The sequence below is a fragment of the Bos indicus genome, chromosome 25 (genome assembly GCF_029378745.1).
Source record: "Bos indicus isolate NIAB-ARS_2022 breed Sahiwal x Tharparkar chromosome 25, NIAB-ARS_B.indTharparkar_mat_pri_1.0, whole genome shotgun sequence".
Classification (NCBI taxonomy): Eukaryota; Metazoa; Chordata; class Mammalia; order Artiodactyla; family Bovidae; genus Bos; species Bos indicus.
In genome coordinates, this window is record NC_091784.1 from 9,630,775 (window position 1) to 9,649,298 (window position 18,524).

At 43.5% G+C, this 18,524-nt stretch overlaps 1 protein-coding gene across 1 annotated transcript in view; it reads right to left on the reverse strand.

The window, feature by feature from the left end:
- GRIN2A (glutamate ionotropic receptor NMDA type subunit 2A) overlaps nt 1-18,524 on the reverse strand; it is a 452,755-nt gene that overhangs the window by 84,780 nt on the left and 349,451 nt on the right. Inside the window, exons 7-10 of the mRNA XM_070779645.1 lie at nt 17,436-17,604; nt 17,198-17,351; nt 11,496-11,621; nt 7,654-7,883 (exon numbers count right to left, since the gene is read on the reverse strand). Coding sequence (XP_070635746.1) covers nt 7,654-7,883; nt 11,496-11,621; nt 17,198-17,351; nt 17,436-17,604 — 679 coding nt within the window. The remainder of the gene's footprint in view (nt 1-7,653; nt 7,884-11,495; nt 11,622-17,197; nt 17,352-17,435; nt 17,605-18,524) is intronic.

Sequence of the window (18,524 nt, forward strand, 5' to 3'; positions counted from 1 at the left end):
AACCCTAAAACAACTCTGCCAGGAAACTAACCTTCAAGGATTGGTTTCACAGATGAGGAAACCAAGGCTCACAGAGGTTACATGACCTTCTTAAGATTGTTGTTGCTGTTCAGTCACTAAGTCATGTCTGACTCTTTGTGATCCCATGGACTGCAGCATACCAGGCTTCCCTGTCCTTCAGCATTTCCCAGAGTTTGCTCAAACGCAGGTCCATTGAGTCCATGATACCATCCAACCATCTCATCCTCTGTCGTCCCCTTCTCCTCCTGCCCCAAATCCTTCCCAGCATCAGTGTCTTTTCCAGTGAGTTGGCTCTTCACATCAGGTGACCAAAGTGTTCTTAAGATTACACTCCTTGTAAGCAGCCCTAAGGTCTGAACTCTATCAATCCTCCGGGACCCTCACTAGTGATCTCTCCTCTTTTAGAGGTGAGGACCTTGTAACCCAGAGGGAAGGACAGCCAGTGAACCTCTGGCAGCACCAGCACTGGGGTCCAGAGGTCTCTCAGAGTCCCAGGCCAGCACGTCTTCCACGGAACTGAGAGCTGCCCAACGAAGCGTCCAAGTTTACCCCAGGGTGAGGCCCGTGGAAACCATTATTCCTTTTTCCAGACTCACGCTTCATTTCACTGTTAATTAAAATTTCCAGCTGCAGATTATCCCCCTTAAATTAGGCATGCTGCTGCCTAATAAGCAGCCGTAACTGGACTGGGGGGAAGTATCCATACATTGTCCAAATGAGATCCTCCTGCTGGGAGCCTTGCGTTGGGAGTGTGTGTGTGTTTGTGTGTGTGTGCAGACAACAGAATGCTCTTTGCACTCACTCAGGCAAGTGGCGTCACAACCCATCACCTCAGAGGGGGAGGCGCTACCCCAGCGCAATGGCATGGCAGCTGTCTGCTCGGGGGCACAAAGGCAGCGGCTCTGCTCATAAATCTAGGCCTTGAAGCAGCCGCTCTCAATCTCCTGAGACATCGATGGCCTGTTTGCCTAACTGCCTTCCCCTTCACTCACCATCTGTAGCTGAGGAGGCTCGCAGCTCTTTGAGATCCTTTCCTTCTTTGCCTTTGGTTTGCAGAACAATAGAGAGAGGGAGTCCACCTCGGGGATGAATTTCTACACTTCTCTGGCCTTGACTGTACCATCACCCACTCTAAACTCAGCCTGACACCCAGATGGAGGAACCTTTTCCTGTTCAACTAAAGGCTGTCAAACTTTTAAAAGCATGACTCATGACACATCTTCCATCTCTGCCCTGCACACACACAGACACATACCACATCACAGCACGCTTTCTACCTGGGATTATCCTCTAATGTCAGCCATGGTGAACTACATTTTTAATGGCCACCATCTGTAAATTAATGTCACGACTCCCTAAAGCGTCCTAACCTACAGTGTGACAAATAGCTAGGGGCAAGGATGACTCTTGCAGGAAGCCCAGGCCCTAGTGTTAAGGGCACCCTCTGTGTTTCTTCAGTTCAGTTCCATCCCTCATTTGTGTCTGACTCTTTGCAACCCCATGGACTGCAGCACACCAGGCTTCCCTGTCCATCACCAACTCCTGGAGCTTGCTCAAACTCATGTCCATCGAGTCGGCGATGCCATCCAACCATCTCATCCTCTGTTGTTCCCTTCTCCTCCTGCCTTCAAAATTCCCCAGCATCAGGGTCTTTACCAATGAGTCAGTTCTTCACATCAGGTGGCCAAAGTATTGGAGTTTTCGGCTTCAGCATCAGTCCTTCCAATGAATATTCAGGACTAATTTCCTTTAGGATTGACTGGTTGGATCTCCTTGCAGTCCAAGGGACTCTCAAGAGTCTTCTCCAACACCACAGTTCAAAAGCATCAATTCTTTGGTGCTCAGCTTTCTTCACAGTCCAACTCTCACATCCATACATGACCACTGGAAAAACCATAGCTTTGACTAGACGGACCTTTGTTGGCAAAGTAATGTCTCTGCTTTTGAATATGCTGTCTGGATTGGTCATAACTTTCCTTCCAAGGAGTAAGCGTCTTTTAATTTCATGGCTGCATTCACCATCTGAAGTGATTTTGGAGCCCAGAAAAATAAAGTCTGACACTGTTTTCATTGTTTTCCCGTCTATTTGCCATGAAGTGATGGGACTGGATGCCATGATCTTAGTTTTCTGAATGTTGAGCTTTAAGGCAACTTTGTCACTCTCCTCTTTCACTTTCAACAAGAGGCTTTTTAGTTCGTCTTCACTTTCTGCCATAAGGGTGGTGTCATCTGTATATCTGAGGTTGTTGATATTTCTCCTGGCAATCTTGATCCCAGCTTGTGCTTCATCCAGCCCTGCTTTTCCCATGATGTACTCTCTATGTGTTTCTTACAGGAATGGATTTCCAAGGTAACTTTCTTCCAGAGAGTTGAGAGTGCAGAAGAAACAAATGTGGGCTCCAGCCCAGGAAGGGGTGGTGCAGAGGTCTCCTCCATCAATAAGATCACGTGTGTTCATGCTAAGTTGCTTCAGTCGTGTCTGACTCTTTGCAACCCTTTGGACTGTAGCCTGCCAGGTTCCTCTGTCCATTGGATTTCTCAGACAAGAATACTGGAGTGGGTTGCTATTTCCTATTTCAGAGCATCTTCCCAATCCAGGGAGTGAACCCGTGTCCCTGTGTCCCCTGCACTGGCGGATTCTTTACCACTGAGCCACCTGGGGAGCCACGTGCTTCCGGATGTAGCATCAAACTGCCCCAGCCCTTAAGAGGGTGGAGAGGCTCAGAGGCCTCCACTCAGCCAATGAGGGTGGTGAACGGGGCTCACCCAGCATGACTCCATGAGAACACATTCATGGGCTCATCCACAAGGTTCAGTCCCCGAACTCCCTCTATCGCTGTCGGTGCAATAACATTCCAGACCCAAGAAAGGAGGGATGGTTCGAATCAGGCAACGGTGATGGTCAAGAGGAGGGGGAGGAGAAGAAGGAGTGGGGAGAGGCAGCAGAGAGGGGCTGGAGGAGTGGGGAGGCGAGGGAAGAAAGAACATTTATAACAAGATTACCTGCCACGTGCCAGGCACGGTGTGAGGATTACCCCTAATCCTCATATCAACCTTGCCAGAACGGTATTAAACCCCTCTATCAGGAAATTAGGCCATGGAGAGACAGACACTCTGAAGGCCATACAACTACTATATGGCAGGCCAGGATTTGAACTTAGATTCGTTTGACCCCTATGGTGTTGCTTTTTCCAATACAGCAATCTGTCTCCCAGAGACAGATTTCAGCAACCATGGTAACACCCAACATTTTGAAAATGGTTGCCACCAACATTCCAACTTCTTTAATAATTTCGAGGGGGATGAATTCCTCTATGTATAATTTAACCCCAAGGTCATCTGAGCACACCATGGGCTTCAACAGCAAGCACTAATGCTGCAAATGGCTGAAAAGTATTATAAACCTGAGTTGTTACATAGATACTCATGATTAAAACAAACAAAAAATAAATACACTTGCATACAGTATTAAAATAAATTGATTCAATATAGATTTTTATTTTGCAGACTTTCTTGGTATATTTGCCATTAATCTTCTGGGAGCACTTAGCTTATTTACTCCAGGAATTTTGCTGTTTATTTAATTGTATCAAACATTTAATTAAAAGAGCTATCCGCTTGCTGCTAACGCTCTGAGCATGGAAGCTGAGCCGTGTCTCATGAGGATACAGTATCTGTTACTAGGTGTTTCCAAGTCAGAGAAGGTCAGTGGAATTATTAGTGGTTCTAATTAGTTTTCCCACAAGCAGTCATGTTATTAGACCTAAAACTAGGTAGCAAGGGACTTTTTTTTTCTCCTTGCTGTTGAAAATAGCATCAGAAAGTAAAATATGCTGCCAACTACTTTCTGTTTTAAAAAAGTGTTTATTTAGTTTACTTGGCTGTGCCAGGTCTGAGTTGCATGTGGGATCCAGCTTCCTGACCAGGGATTGAACCCGGGCCCCCTGCACTGGGAGCAGAGTCTTAGCCACTGGACCACCACACAGTCCCTGCATGTTCCGCTCTGTGCAACCCCACAGACTGTAGCCCACCAGGCTCCTCTGTCCATGGGATTCTCCAGGCAAGAACACTGGAGTGGGTTGCCATTCCCTTCTCCAGGGGATCTTCCAACCCAGGGATCAAAACTACATCTCCTTCAGCTCCACTACTGAGCCACCAGGGAAGTCCAAAGAAGTCCCTACAGATTATTAATACTTTCTTGAAATATCTTCTCATCTGGAACATGGTTTCCCACTGCTTCCAATGTTCCTCTGGTCACTTATTCTAGGAACTATACATTTGCTCCCATATATGATGTAATTGGATCTATAGAGGATTTCATTGGCTACGGGGAACATTCTCACTGGCAGCTTCCTTTTATCCTCACAGCAACTATGACTCCCAAATGTTCAGAGAGGAGCTAGCAGGCACAGCAAAGTTACACAACAATAAAGGTATCACACAGCTGGTACATGGAAGAGAGGAAAGGAAACCCAACTTTCTTGACTCCAAGTAGATGGCTTTCTCTGCTGCCCCCAGATACACTTAAGGTGAGCCAAGGAATTGAGTGAACATGATTTATGAAGGAAGGGCTCCAGGAGAAATCAGGAAGGATATGGGGGAAGGAGGTTAGGGAAGGGGAGGAAGCCAGGCAAGGGTGTGACTGTGGGCAAAGTCTTAACATCAGCCTGAACCCACAGGGAGCTCAAGAGTAAACTGCACCTCGGAGTTTTCCCAGAAGCAACAGAGTAGCTGGCTTTCGTACTCTCACCCTGGTTAGTCATTGGTTACAGGAAGGTCAATGCTTTCTAACTGTGGTGCTGGAGAAGACTCTTGAGAGTCCATCAGACTGCAAGGAGATCAAACCAGTCAATCCTAAAGGAAATCAACCCTGAATATTTATTGGAAGGACTGATGCTAATGTTAAAGCTCTGATACTTTGGCCACCTGATATGAAGAGCCAACTCACTAGAAAAGTCCCTGATGCTGGGAAAGATTGAGGGCAGGAGGAGAAGTGGGTGATAGAGGAAGAGATGCTTGGATGGCATCATAGACCCAATGGACTTGAGTTTGAGCAAATTCCAGGAGATGGTGAAGGACAGGGAACCCTGATGTGTTACAGTCCATGGGGTCACAAGGAGTCAGACATGACTTAGCGATTGAACAACAACAATAATATCCAGGCATCCACTGTTTTGCTGCTGCAAGATAATTGCTCTCTGAAGGTCCCTGAGCCTTCATCAGCAAAGGTGAGGCTGGACACAGAGTCGGGAAAGGGATCCAAGGAGCCCCAGGTGGGTGCCTACAGGCCCAACCCACCATGCCTTTCTCACTCAGTTAGCAAGCGTGCGTTGGGCATCCACTCAGTGCCACAGAACCCTGTCGCCCCCTCCCACCAAGTCTATTTTAATCTCATCAGTGTTCTCTCCTTTACAGCACTTACTCCTGCCCGGAATTTCCTTGTCCGTTACATTTACTCAGGTGCTGTTTATTTCTTCCTATCGGAATTTAAGTTTCACAGGAGCACAAGCCCAGGCTGCCAAGTTGACCACGGTGACCAGGAAGATTCTCCCAAGAGGTGGTAGTTCCCCTAAAACCTGGAAGTCCAGGAGGAGTCGTCCACGAGAATAAAGGGGGAAGAACATTCCAGGCAGAGGACCTGAGAAGTGCAAGGGCACTGTGGTGGAAACACTTGGATGCCTAAGGGACAGAGAGGGGGCCTCCGCAAGCCAGAGGGAGGGGACACATGGGGATGGGCCAGCAAGCGCAGGGCGTGGTCACCACGATGAGGACAGTGGCATTCACTCAAGAGGCATTTCTGATGGGGAGCCATCAGGGAGGCCAAGGACCCCCGAGGGTGATGGTGCCTCTGTGAAGGTGACTCACCCCAGCACCGCCCCCCCACCATCTCTCTGATGACAGGCCTCTCTGCACTTCGTTCAACCACCCTGTAAGTCACGGATAAGCTGTTAAAGGCTCTTCATGGGCTGATTTTCTATTCAGCGGTCTGCTGATGAATGCTGAAAGGATATATGTAGCCTTATGCCAACAAGACATGATAGTGAGATTTTATAAAGAGACAAATTATACTCGCACACAAGACAGAAAATCTTTGCAACACAGCAAGTCCCCGTGCTGCTGAGCTTAGCACGTCAGGGTCTGCTTCCTGAGACTAAAATTTCAATAGAAGGACGTACCCAGTTTACCTCCTTTCTTCCTCCCTGTGCATTTCTGAGTAGCTACTCACTCCCCACAGCCCTCGTTACATGGCACTGGGGAACGGAGAGAGCAGGTGTTAACATTCCTGTCTCCCTGGTGGTGGGAAGCACAGACACACACGAGGGAGGCCTGGAGCTGTGTCTGAGTAAACGGAACTGGTGGGAAGTGAAAAATCGGCCCTGTATTCCTTTTGCATCCCTTGAAGAAATTTCAGGTGAGTCAGGAGTGCTGGGCTGATTGGTTATGTGGCGAAAAGGAAATGTCAGTTTCATATCCGGGCAGGGCTAAGAGAAGGGCTTCGCTGGTTGCTCAGCAGTAAAGAATCTGCCTGCCAGTGCCGGAGACTTGGGTTCGATCCCTGAGCCAGGAAGATTCCCAGGAGGAGTAAATGGCTACCTGTTCCAGTATTCTTGCCTGGAGAATCCCATGGACAGAGGAGCCTGTCTGTCCTCACCGGGCAACAGCCTGTCCCTCACCAGGCAACAGTCAGGTCACAAAGAATCAGACACGACTGAGCATGCGTGCAGGGCTTAGAGAGGACTTTTGTTTTCAAGGCAGAAATGAAGAATCCAAGGCAAGGAGCATGAGAGACTCATATAAAGTCACAAAACTAGGAGGTACCTATAGCTGAGAGCTTCACCCAAGATTCTCCTGGTCCAAGGTTAATGGGTTTTCCTCACCATCATCCTCTCCACGACAAGATGAGTGAAGTTGCTCAGTCGTATCCTACTCTTTGCGATCCCATGGACTGTAGCCCACCAGGCTTCTCTGTCCATGGAATTTTCCAGGCAAAAGTACTGGAGTGGGCTGCCATTTCCTTTTCCAGGGGATCTTCCCGATTCAGGGATCAAACCCAGGTCTCTCACATTGCAGGCAGACACTTTACCGTCTGAGCTACCGGGGAAGCCTCTGCCCTAAGCTGTGACATGAGTCACAGAGCTCAGAAAGCATCATGAACACAATCATGTAAATATGAGGGGTGATAATGGGGGAAACTACATTCCCAAATTAGATCTGGACTTTTTAAGACTTAGGAGAGCTAAGCTTAAGCTTCTATTCCTGAAAACTTTCAAAATATGCCCAATGGAGTTAAGAGGAAAAGAAAATCCCCCTAGGTTTGTGCTTTTGAGTTGATGATTTGGGTGATGGGAGTCTGATTTACTTCCTCTATTGTTCAGTCACTCAGTCATGTTCAACTCTTTGCAACCCCATGGACTGCAGCATGCCAGGCTTCCCTGTCCTTTGCCATCTCCCGTAGTTTCCTCAAACTCAGGTCCATTGAGTCGGTGATGCCATCCAACCATCTCATCCCTAGTAGCCCCCCTCTCCTCCTGCCCTCAGTTGGCTCTTGGAAAACTCACTGGAAAACATCCTCTGAGCAGGGAACACTTAACATCAACTCCTCAGGCAGAGATGAAAGCAAAGTGACCTTACCTTTTTGTCACTGAGGCCAGTCACTTGGTCCACAAACTCCTCCTGGATCATGAAGGCAGCCAGGTTGGCTGTGTAGCTGGCCAGGAAGATGACGGCGAAGAAGGCCCACACGGACACCATGATCTTGCTGGTGGTCCCTTTAGGATTCTGGACAGGCACGGAGTTGTTGAACACCAGGCCCCAGAGGAGCCAAATAGCTTTTCCAATTGTAAAAGAAGGCCCATGGGGTGCTGCAAATGACAGGAAGGACATTCTCAGCGCATCCTCAAAACACACACTTGGGAGCATGCACTAGCCCCAGCAACCCTGAAGGCTGTCAGAAGACAAGTGTATCTCATCACTGTCCTGGGACCACAGCCATGAGTTCTTTTTTTCTCTAAAAATTAGCGTTCTTCCCACATTTCTGTATTGCTGACTTTTTGCCACATATCTTAAAAGAAAAGGAAAGAAAGGAAGACAGACAGAGAGGAAGGGAGGGAGGTAGAGGAGGGAGAGAAGAAGGAAGGGAAGAAGCAAGAAAGAAAGGAAGGAAGGAGGAAGTGAAGAAAGAAATTTACAAAGGAAGGAGGAAAGAATGAAGGAATAGAGGGAGGGAGGAAGGAAAGAAGGAAGAGAAAATGGTTATGAAAATTCAGGCTTGAATTAGAAGTAGTGTTATGACCTGTTTTAAATGTGGATTTAATTTGACTTCCTTTTGGTGGGTACATGGATGGTCTTACCAAAAAACCAGGTGCCTGTGGGCTGATTCGGTATGCATGGGTTGTGATATTGTATAAGAACCATGCAATTCAGAGGGACTGATGTTTGATATTCTAATCTGATTGTCCCTAGCAATGGCTCCTGTTCAAACTCAGATGTAAGATGTGCACAATGTAGAAATTAAACCAAACTAAAACGCTCTCCAAATGGAGACATTAAGGAACCGAACAATAGCGCTTAATTCTCCTAACACTTCACAGATGGGAGACATTTGGTTGCAGGGTCATTGAAAATGAACTCTGATATCACAGCACTTCTTCTCCCTCTGTGTATTCTTAAGATTCTTAAGTGTTCCTTGCAACAGACTTAACTAAAGAGGCAGAACAATATGCCAGAATTTATTGGGGAGGAGAATATGCAGGCTGTAAAACACACATGTTAGAGCTTTCAAGCTGTTTTTGTGCAAAGGAGAAAAAAAACTCAATTTATGTCCTCATTTCATGGGGAAAAGAGTCTTCCTTTAACAGAAGGTTAATTTTTATGTCATTTAAGTAAATGAAGATATGAAAAAATGATCTACTTAGACTTCAGTTGGTGATGCATGTGGAGTGGGCAATAAATAAGAGGCAGAAGTGAATCCAGATTGATGGAAGTTATGAAGTTCTGGGCAGAGAGCCTAACTAGGAAGCAGGCTTTCTGTACATGGAGGGCAAACTCAGGCTACAGCAATACTTACAATATCCATATACAGCACATTAAAGAGAAGGCAACTAATTCTATTATCCTCAACCTCAAGCTCTCTGCTTTCTCTTTGCCTCATTTTATGAGCTCTGGGCTTATACCCAAGAGGCTGAGAACTCTGCAAAAAATAATTAGAGTCGATCCAGTCAACTCCATGAACTACTTAATTTTATTAGGGTTGCCTGTTGATCAGAAGTGATATCTATTTGGGAATCAGAAATGGGCAGTTGCAGGGTAGCTGTCTGAGACATTTAGGAATTCCTGATTAATATAATTCCTGAATCATATAATTCCCCCCCCACCAAAGGACTGAAATGTAACAAAAACCTATTTTGTGCAAGGAATAAGTAGCTGTCATTTCCTGAGGGTTTCTACATGTGGATGAGCAGAAAACAAAAAGCCTCCAGGTGACGGAAAGGCTGGGGAATTTGCACACTAGATTCCTTCCTTCACAACAGTGTGTGCTCTGGCCAAAGGAGAATGTATTGTACATGATGGCCTTTGGGTAGTTTTTTATTAACATCTTCCAAAATACATTTCAAATGTGTCCATTCACCTCCATCTCCATCATCTCCGTCCAAGCCCAAACCACTGTAATTCTTTCTCTTGGAAACCTACAGCACCTTCCTTAACTAGTCTCCCTCTTTCTACATCATCTCGATAGAATGTTGTTCTTCACTCGCTCAGTTGTGTCCGACTCTGTGACCCCATGAACTGGGCAGCTTATATTGACAGATAATAATTTTGATGGATAGAAACTGACCTTTATGCACTATACAGGTATGTATTCTGCCTTTTCCCTGCCACTGTATTTTGAAGAAAGTCTGAAATGCTTACCACTGACTTTGTCTTATACCACTGTCTACCTCACTTAGGTCTTTTCTGTTTCTTGGGCAGGTCAAGATTGATCCTGTGCCAAAGACTTTGTATCTGCTAAGATACAAGACTTTATAAAGCCTGCATAGAAGGCTTTTCCCTCAGTTTTCCATAGGTTGGAATCCTCATCCTTCAGGTCTCAACTCAAGCATCATCCCTTCCTGAAGCTCTGTCCTTCTTGATCATCACATTTAAGATGTGCTCAAATCCCATAATTTTTTCCCCCGTCTTCTTGAAATTAACTACAAACTGTGATTATTCATGTATGCAGTTGACATATTATCTCCACAACTAAATTATGAGTTCCCCAAGGGTCAGGAACTCTCTATCCAATTTATCACATTACCCTCCTGCTCCAGTACCGGGCACTCAATAAATAATCATCAAATAAACGCACGAATTCACACACAACACAAACTCTGATTTTGCAAACATAAACATCTACTCTCCTGCAATATTATCACCCATAGAAAACTGCCTCAGGACCCAGACTGTTGGAAAGCTTCTTACTAGGTTAATTACATCACCTGTTTAGTGAAAGACTGGCAACTCTCCCACTTAAATACAACATGATTATTTAGAGCATTTTTACCCTGTTTGGTTGATGGGAGGTGATTTATGTGGTAATCACCACTCTTCAATGGTTAAGAAGGGGAGGACTTCAATAAAACTGAGTTCCCAAGAGATCCCCATGACCTGTTGGCTGTTTTCAACACTGAATCTTCCTAGTGGAAAGAACATATGGCAAAGTGCCTTGTTTTTTAATAACTGTACCTTGAAGATCTGCTATCTTCCATCATCTAAAGTCATTTTTCAGGAAACAGATTTGGTCTTGGCATCCTTCTGATACCATTTACTTAGAATGTGTTGTGCATTGAGAAAAATTCACTCAAAATTGTGTGATATGTTTATGCATAAGACTCAGGTGTGAGCCTCTTAATAAATTATAGCCAATGAATGCATCCCAATTCAATTTTCTGCTTACTGATTGCCACTTTATCAAGTACTAATGCACTAAAGTCAGGCATTTTCAAGAGGAAAATGTAACCAGGGAAAATCACCATTTTATCATTATATTTATCATCAAATGAATGCGAGCACAATTCAGAAGTTTAGAGAATGTTCTTAACCCAGATTCTATAAAACCATTTTCTTTGCATAGACTGAAGTTGAGACTCAATAGTGGTTTTAACATTTCTTTTGATGCACATTTTGAAAGCTAATTGCCAGAAAAAACTGCTTCAAATAAGCTTTCTCAACAAATACCAGCAGTATTTACCTAACAACTACTGACTCCACATTATAGCAAGCTTAAAAATGTCTCATGTTTTAAGTCTTGTCCTTCTTTCCAGTTGAAGGGACTAACCCGTACCTGGATGGCATTGCATGTAGAATTAATGACACAGTATCATTAATACGATGGGATAGCAAGGCAGTGTAGGATCATGTGTTCTAAATCTGAAATCTTCACTGAAAGTCAATTAAACAGCATCAACTTTGAATCATGCATATGAAGGCAGGCTCACCTTTCCCTTTGGCTAGGTTTCTGTTGTATCCAACAGGACTGAAGTATTCAAAGACGAAGACAGCTATGGCTGAGACAATGAGCAGCATCACAAACATCATCACCCAGACGGAGGCGCTGAATGGTTCTGCAGGTAAAAGAGGCCAGAGGGATGGAGACGTGATCAGTTACTCCTCCTCACAACCTGGGCAAGCAGGAAGCCTAGAGGTCCATTTTCAGATTCACTGAGAAACCCACTCTGGTATGAATTTTATCTTTCAAAAGAAGTTGTCATTGTGTCCTGCTTGAGGCTTGGTGACCCCATGGGCTGTAGCCCACTAGGCTCTTCTATCCATGGGATTCTCCAGGCAAGAATGCTGGAGTGGGTTGTCATTTCCTCCTCCAGGGGATCTTCCTGACCCAGGGATTGAACCTGCATCTCCTGCATTGGCAGGCAGATTCTTTACCACTGAGACACCTGGGAAGCCCTTGTCATCACTTATTCATACATATAAATCATTCTCTACTCTACAAAACACTTGGGGTATTTTATAAGACTGCATACAATAGGATAAAAATAGAGAAGAGCATATGACATTTTACAAACCAGGTCAAGGATAATAAAAACAAAATAGAATGATAAAACCAAGGGAGAAAGTTAAAATGCAAATAAAGAAGCCATAGGGTCATAGGTAATTATAGCATCATCCAGGGAACCAAAGTTAAAGAGAAACAAGGCTAGACTCAAACAGTCAACCATAACGCTTCTGCAAACCAGCAGGAGTTTTATTTTCATTTTTATCTTAACACGCTGGAGGGATGACGTGTGGGGAATCCCAGAAGTAAAGGGAGAATTATAACCTGCAAGAAAAGGTTATAAAATTATGGGCGTGACAAGAATATTGGAAAGTCATAGTCTGCCCCCTCTGCTATTACTCTCTTCCTTTACCTTCTGCTTCAGACAGATGAGAGCTCTACAATTCAAAAATCTTGTTGAGGTTGGTAATGGGATTCAATGCAATTGAAAAGTCATTTGAGGATATTACAGTCACATGATAATTCAATGAGAACGCATCGCTTAAAGATAGAGGCAATGAGGTAGTAGATGGATGGATGGTTATTTCCCCTAAAAATAGTTTTCATTAGTTCATTTTCGTGTGGGTGTCTCAGAAGGATAGGGCGAGACACAGGGTTCTAAATCTCAGATCACTTTAGAAAGGTAGGAGATATTATGTAAAATAAATTAACGTTTTTATTAAAACTGATCAAGAATATGAAACTGAGCTGAATGGAGCCATTTTATCCATGTATGACATAGATTTGCTAGAAAATCAACTGAGAATAACATTTTTTAAATGAACATAGCTCCACCTGATCACATTTGGGGAAAAACTGCCCTTGGACACCAAGGAACTTAGAATTTTTTCATCATGAGCAAATATTTTTTAAGAATAAAATATAAAAAGCACAGTAATACCTCTGGAGTAATAGACATTTTATTATTTTTGAATTTTTTTTCTGATGAAGCTTGTAATAATAATAAAGAACTAGGCTGAGAGCAGGCCACCATTTTATTAAAGTCTGTGATTACTTAACACAGGTCATCACAAATTCCAATGTAATGAGCTTATAATATATAATAAAAAGTTAATATGTCTGAAGCTTTGACTATATTGAATAATTTTAAAACCTGAAGGGATAATTTGTAATGCAGTTTGATAGCGCAAATATGTTAAGAAGCAATAGGTACAAACATAACTTACATATAACTTAAATATACAAAATGAGCTCAAAGAAATTAATAAGACTGTAACTGAAATGTATCTTATTTTTAACTTGAGTACAAATAACATCATGTCCCTGAAATCATAGCAATTTGGTAATGAGGTTTATTCAAAAAGGAAGAGACATAAATGGAAAATTAGGAGGTTAAAAATTACTTAATATTCAAGAATAGAGATGTTACAGTAATTCTCCAAGCTGGATGTGCTGATGGCATAGTGTATCTTACCAGAGGAGAACCACTGTAATGAGTAAAGGAGCATATACATGTAAAGTATTTGGTGGTGTGTTTTGCACTGTGTATACTCAGTTGCTTCAGTTGTCCCCGACTCTGTGTGACCCCATGGGCTGTAGCCTGCCAGGCTCCTCTCTCCATGGGATTTTCCAGGCAAGAACACTGGAGTGGGGAACCATGCCCTCCTCTAGGGGATCTTCCCGACCCAGAGATCGAACCTGAATCTTCTGTATTGCAGGAAGATTATTTACCACTGAGCCATCAGGGAAGCCCTTGAACACTGTATACACATAACACATTAAGTGGAATAGCTGCTTGGTTCCATAGTTAAAGCCAGAATTGAGGGTGGTGGGTGTGGTGGGGTGCTGTCCAGGGTCCTGAAAAAGGACTACTAGTTTAAAACGTTGGTGTTTATTCCCTAAGACGTCTCACAAAACTCACTGGAGCGTCTCACAAAACTCAAGAAACTAGTTTACTCAGTATATTTACCCATTAATCACAAAGAATGTTAAAAGGTATGAATCAACAGCCGGATGGAAAGATATAGAGGACAAGGTTTGGGGAAAGAGCATGGAGTTTCTATGCCCTGTCCAGGCACACTGCTCTCCCCATACTTTCACATGCTCAGCAACCTAGTAGCTGTCCCTTTGGATTTTTATGGGACCTTCATTACATAACCGTGCGTGTGCTCAGTCACTAAGTCATGTCCAACTCTTTGCAACCCCATGGGCTGTAGCCTGCCAGGTTCCTCTGTTCATGGGATTCTCTGGGCAAGAATACTGTAGTGGGTTTCCATTTCTTTCTCCAGGGGATCTTCCTGGCTGAGGGATTGAACCCTCACCTCCTGCATTACAGGCACATTCTTTCCCACTCAGCCACCAGGGAAGCTCAGTTTAAAACATGCATACTTATTAATCTGATAACTCCTTTTCTCTGAGGGTAATGAGGACATTATTAAAAATATTAGGGGAAATCCTCCCTGAATTCTTGTACTCACAGGGCAGAATCTGAAAGACTGCAGTGAACTTCACTGGGCACCTGATATGTCCCAATCACTAACTGTTCAGAAAATCAGATGGAAAATGATCAAACAGCTTATCCCAGATGTTTTCTCACTTCGAAGTGATGACATCTGTCACTTGACTAATGAGCATGACAGATTCTGCTGTAGAATTCTGGTTTCAGGTACCCAGGAGGATGGCTATTTCCAGACACCACACACACACACTCACACACCACAACAAAGCAAATCATTAGAACAATGGTGGGGCTTCCCAGGTGGCACTAGTGGTAAAGAATCTGCCTGCCAATGCAGGAGATGCAAGAGATGTAGGTTTGATCCTTAATCCCTGGTGTAGGCAAACCACTCCAGTATTCTTGCCTGGAGAATGCCATGGGCAGAGGAGCCTGGCGGCTACAGCCCATGGGGCTGCAAAGAGTCGGACTTGACTGAGTGGCTGAGCACACAGAGCAGTCGTGAGCTGCCATCTGTCGGGTCTATGATGTGACCCAGAAATATTTTGAGATAGCTCTGGATTACACTCTCTACTGGCTTAAAACAGACTCAACATCTGTCTGGAAGGAACTTTAATCCAGAAGAGACTCCAGCTCAGTATGTCTGTGGATCAAAGATGCTAACCTTCTTGGGAAGTCTTTAGAGCTAACTGAATGGAAACACTGGGAGAGATGTCATCTTTGTCCTTGAAGAGTCACTGGTTACATTTTCACACAAAAGCTCAGAAGCATTACCTACAAGTGTTTCCGATGTGAGTTAATGGAGTTTTCGGAGGAGAGAGAATAGGAAGTAATGAAGAGCAATGCAATCAGATTGCGAATGTTTGGCTCTTCCAGATGACTGAGCCAGTGAATGGAAAAATGTAGCTTAGCATGGTTCATTATGACTTTCAAAACCTGCAGATAATGACCGTAAATGAGGGGGTGCAAGTCAATCGAATAGGGATGCAATTTGGTGACTAGGAAGAATATTAAGCCTACTGTGTAAAAACAGCATTGAAAACAGATTCCTCTGCTTACAATTTATTTTATCTTTTAAGGTGCAGTAGGAAGAGTGGGCTGGAAAAGAGGTTTATTTAAATTGAGCAAAAATACTTGACTTTTACAGAAATGTTCTACTAATGCAGGTAAAGATAAAAATCTAGGGAAACTGGGTTGAGGCCAGATTCAATATCAGTGACCCATATTTAAAAGACAAGTCAGTTGATATATTTTTTTTCCCTCTTTGATTGAAGTGGATCAAAATTTCTCTGTAGCTCACTAAGGAGATGAGTGGATAGTTCGTGATAAGAAACAGATCTCTTTCCATTTCTTTCATGAAATCCCTTCCTCCAACCCTTTCTTAACTTCTAGGGCCAAAGATTTCCGTTAAAGGATCCAACAGGAGTAGTGAGAAAATGATTAGGGGTGACTAATGTGAGAGTATATCTGATAACTACGAACAGTCTGCTCATGTCGTCGATGTTAGTGAGTAGTATTTTTCATGATACAGTGAGGCTCCTTTATTAAGATATGGGCATCACTAGCCATATCAGAAAGTGAAAAAGTGTTAGTCGCTCAGTCATGTTCAAGTCTTTGTGGTCCCATGGACTGTAGCCCACCAGACTCCTCTGTCCATGGAATTCTCCAGGCAAGAATACTGGAGTGGGTAGCCATGCCCTTCTCCAGAGAATCTTCTCGACCCAGGGATCGAACCCAGGTCTCCTGCACTGCAGGCGGATTCTTTACTGTGTGAATCACTGGGGAAGCCCACTGGACACTAATCTGTGTTCTCTTTCTCATGCAGTTTTCTTCTAGGGCATCAGTGTTTGTCTCAACCTTGCCAGATTTGGAAGGTTATATGGGAATGCCCAGGGGAAGTTAATCTGAACCCTATGATCTTTAAGACAGCCACTCTCAAAACCTATTTATGATGACAAAACATTCAGCACAATGATTTCCTTTAAAGAAAAAATTTTAAATGCTTGGCTACTTCCCATGCAGCTTCATCTACACCAACCAGGCTACCGAATGCATAGGTGCTAAAGAAAACTAGATGATAAAAAAAAATTTGAACTACCTTGGTTTAAAAAGTACAAACCTTTAGTGTAAAAATATAAATTTATGAGGTAGTTAAAAGGAGAGTAAGAAGAATTTCCTCCCTTATATGCCATTCAGCTTAAAGGATAGTCACATTTAAAATATGATCCCATTAATTTTAAAATGGTATATCCTCTTCAGACTGCTTCTGTTTTGTTTGTCGGAGTCCTGGTATAAATCATCACATGGTCATCATTATTCTTACTCTCACATCCAGTAAATAAATGACTGTCATTCTAATGAGGGATGGAGGATGGGTATGTGGCTGCTAAATAAAAGTTTATGAGCTGACTTAAATTAACTGTGGGCCAACAGGTTTATTTTTTAAATGCTTTCAAGGCTCTAAGCAATATATCTCCTAATCTATATTCTAGATTATCAAGGGCAGTATCTGAATATGTGATTGTATTTTTAGCGGCTATTTCCAAGTTAAAGGTAAATGAAAGATGTTAACTGGGGTAAAATTGGGATAATTCAAATGCAAGACACTTTCAACGTGCTCATGTGGTTAAATGGAACTGAACAAGGTCCTAACTGGTCCTGCCATTTGAGCAAACGAAGGAAGAGCTGTGACTCCTCACAGGAAGGCAACCGTGGCCACGAAGTTCACATACCTAGAAAAGCAGAAGGTGAGACGGTGCCGTTACTTCTGGAAACCATGACGCTGATTCCTGTCTCCACGAAGGGCACAGAGAAATCCACCACTTCAGAACGTTCCTCGTTGATGGTGAGTGAGCCGACGGCCATGACCGCCCGATGGTAGACCACCTGGAAGGAAGGCCAAAAAAAGAACCATCTTTACCTATCCTTCCCACCGTCCCTGAGGGCCCAGGGGATGAAAAGATGGCTTACCTCCCCAATCATCCCGTTCCACACGTTGTTCACTTTTTTGCCATGCTTCCCGTTGGTCACCAGGTAAAGGTCATAGGTGAACTTCACCGTTCTGGAAAGCTTCTTGAGGATATCGATGCAGAACCCCTTGCAGCATTTTTTAACATTCATGCCTTCATTGGTCGAATTGCTATAGAGAAAATCCCAGGACGGTAGAGGATGAGTAGTGGGAAATGTGTTCACGGTCATTACCCACACTGTTCTGCTATTTTTCACATGGGAAATTGAGGCTTAAAATGAGGAAGTGGCTTTTCCAAGGACGAACAGTAGGTTTATGACAGCAAAAGTAGAAAGTGTTCTTAATGATGACAGCAATTGTGGCAACAGGTAATGTTTATTGAGTATTTATTGTTTGCTAGGCACTGTGATAAATGCTTTATATTAGTTCTTGGATTAATCTTCATGACGTTTCTCTTAATTAGGTAGTATTCAGATCCCCATTATACAGATGAGAATTACTACCTCTTATTTTTTAAAGCTTGTAAGACATCAAACCTCTTTAGATCAGTTTAGTCATCTGATCTAAACTGAATTATTTAAAAAAAAAAACTGGAAAATGGAGGAGAGGAAGACATGAAATTATCAGAGCAAGGAGAGTTTTGCCTTATTCTTTCACTAAAGATAGAGGTTAGCAACCAAAGGGGAGAGAAAGGGGTGCCTTACTTCCTTAGGAAAGGCACTTTCCTTGCTGAAGGAAACTAGGAATTCTCAGCTAAGAATCAGGAGACCTGGGGTCTACTCTGTGCCTGAGCCTATTGACTTAATGTTTCTTGATTGAGTCATATGTCAAATGAAGGCTCATAACATTTTCCCTACATGGCGGGAAGGGTAAACGGTGACACTATTAAATAGCAATGCCCTTCATCAGGAAAAAGCCTTATTAAAATACAGAAGGCATTGCTGTCTTAAAACCTATGGAAACCTACCCAGGTTACACTCGTTGCTTCGTACCAGCTACTGTGCTTTATTTACTTGACCAAGTCATACTCAAAGGACAACCACAGAAAAACCAGAAATGCTTTTAAAAGGGGAGGAAACTGAGGTCTTCCG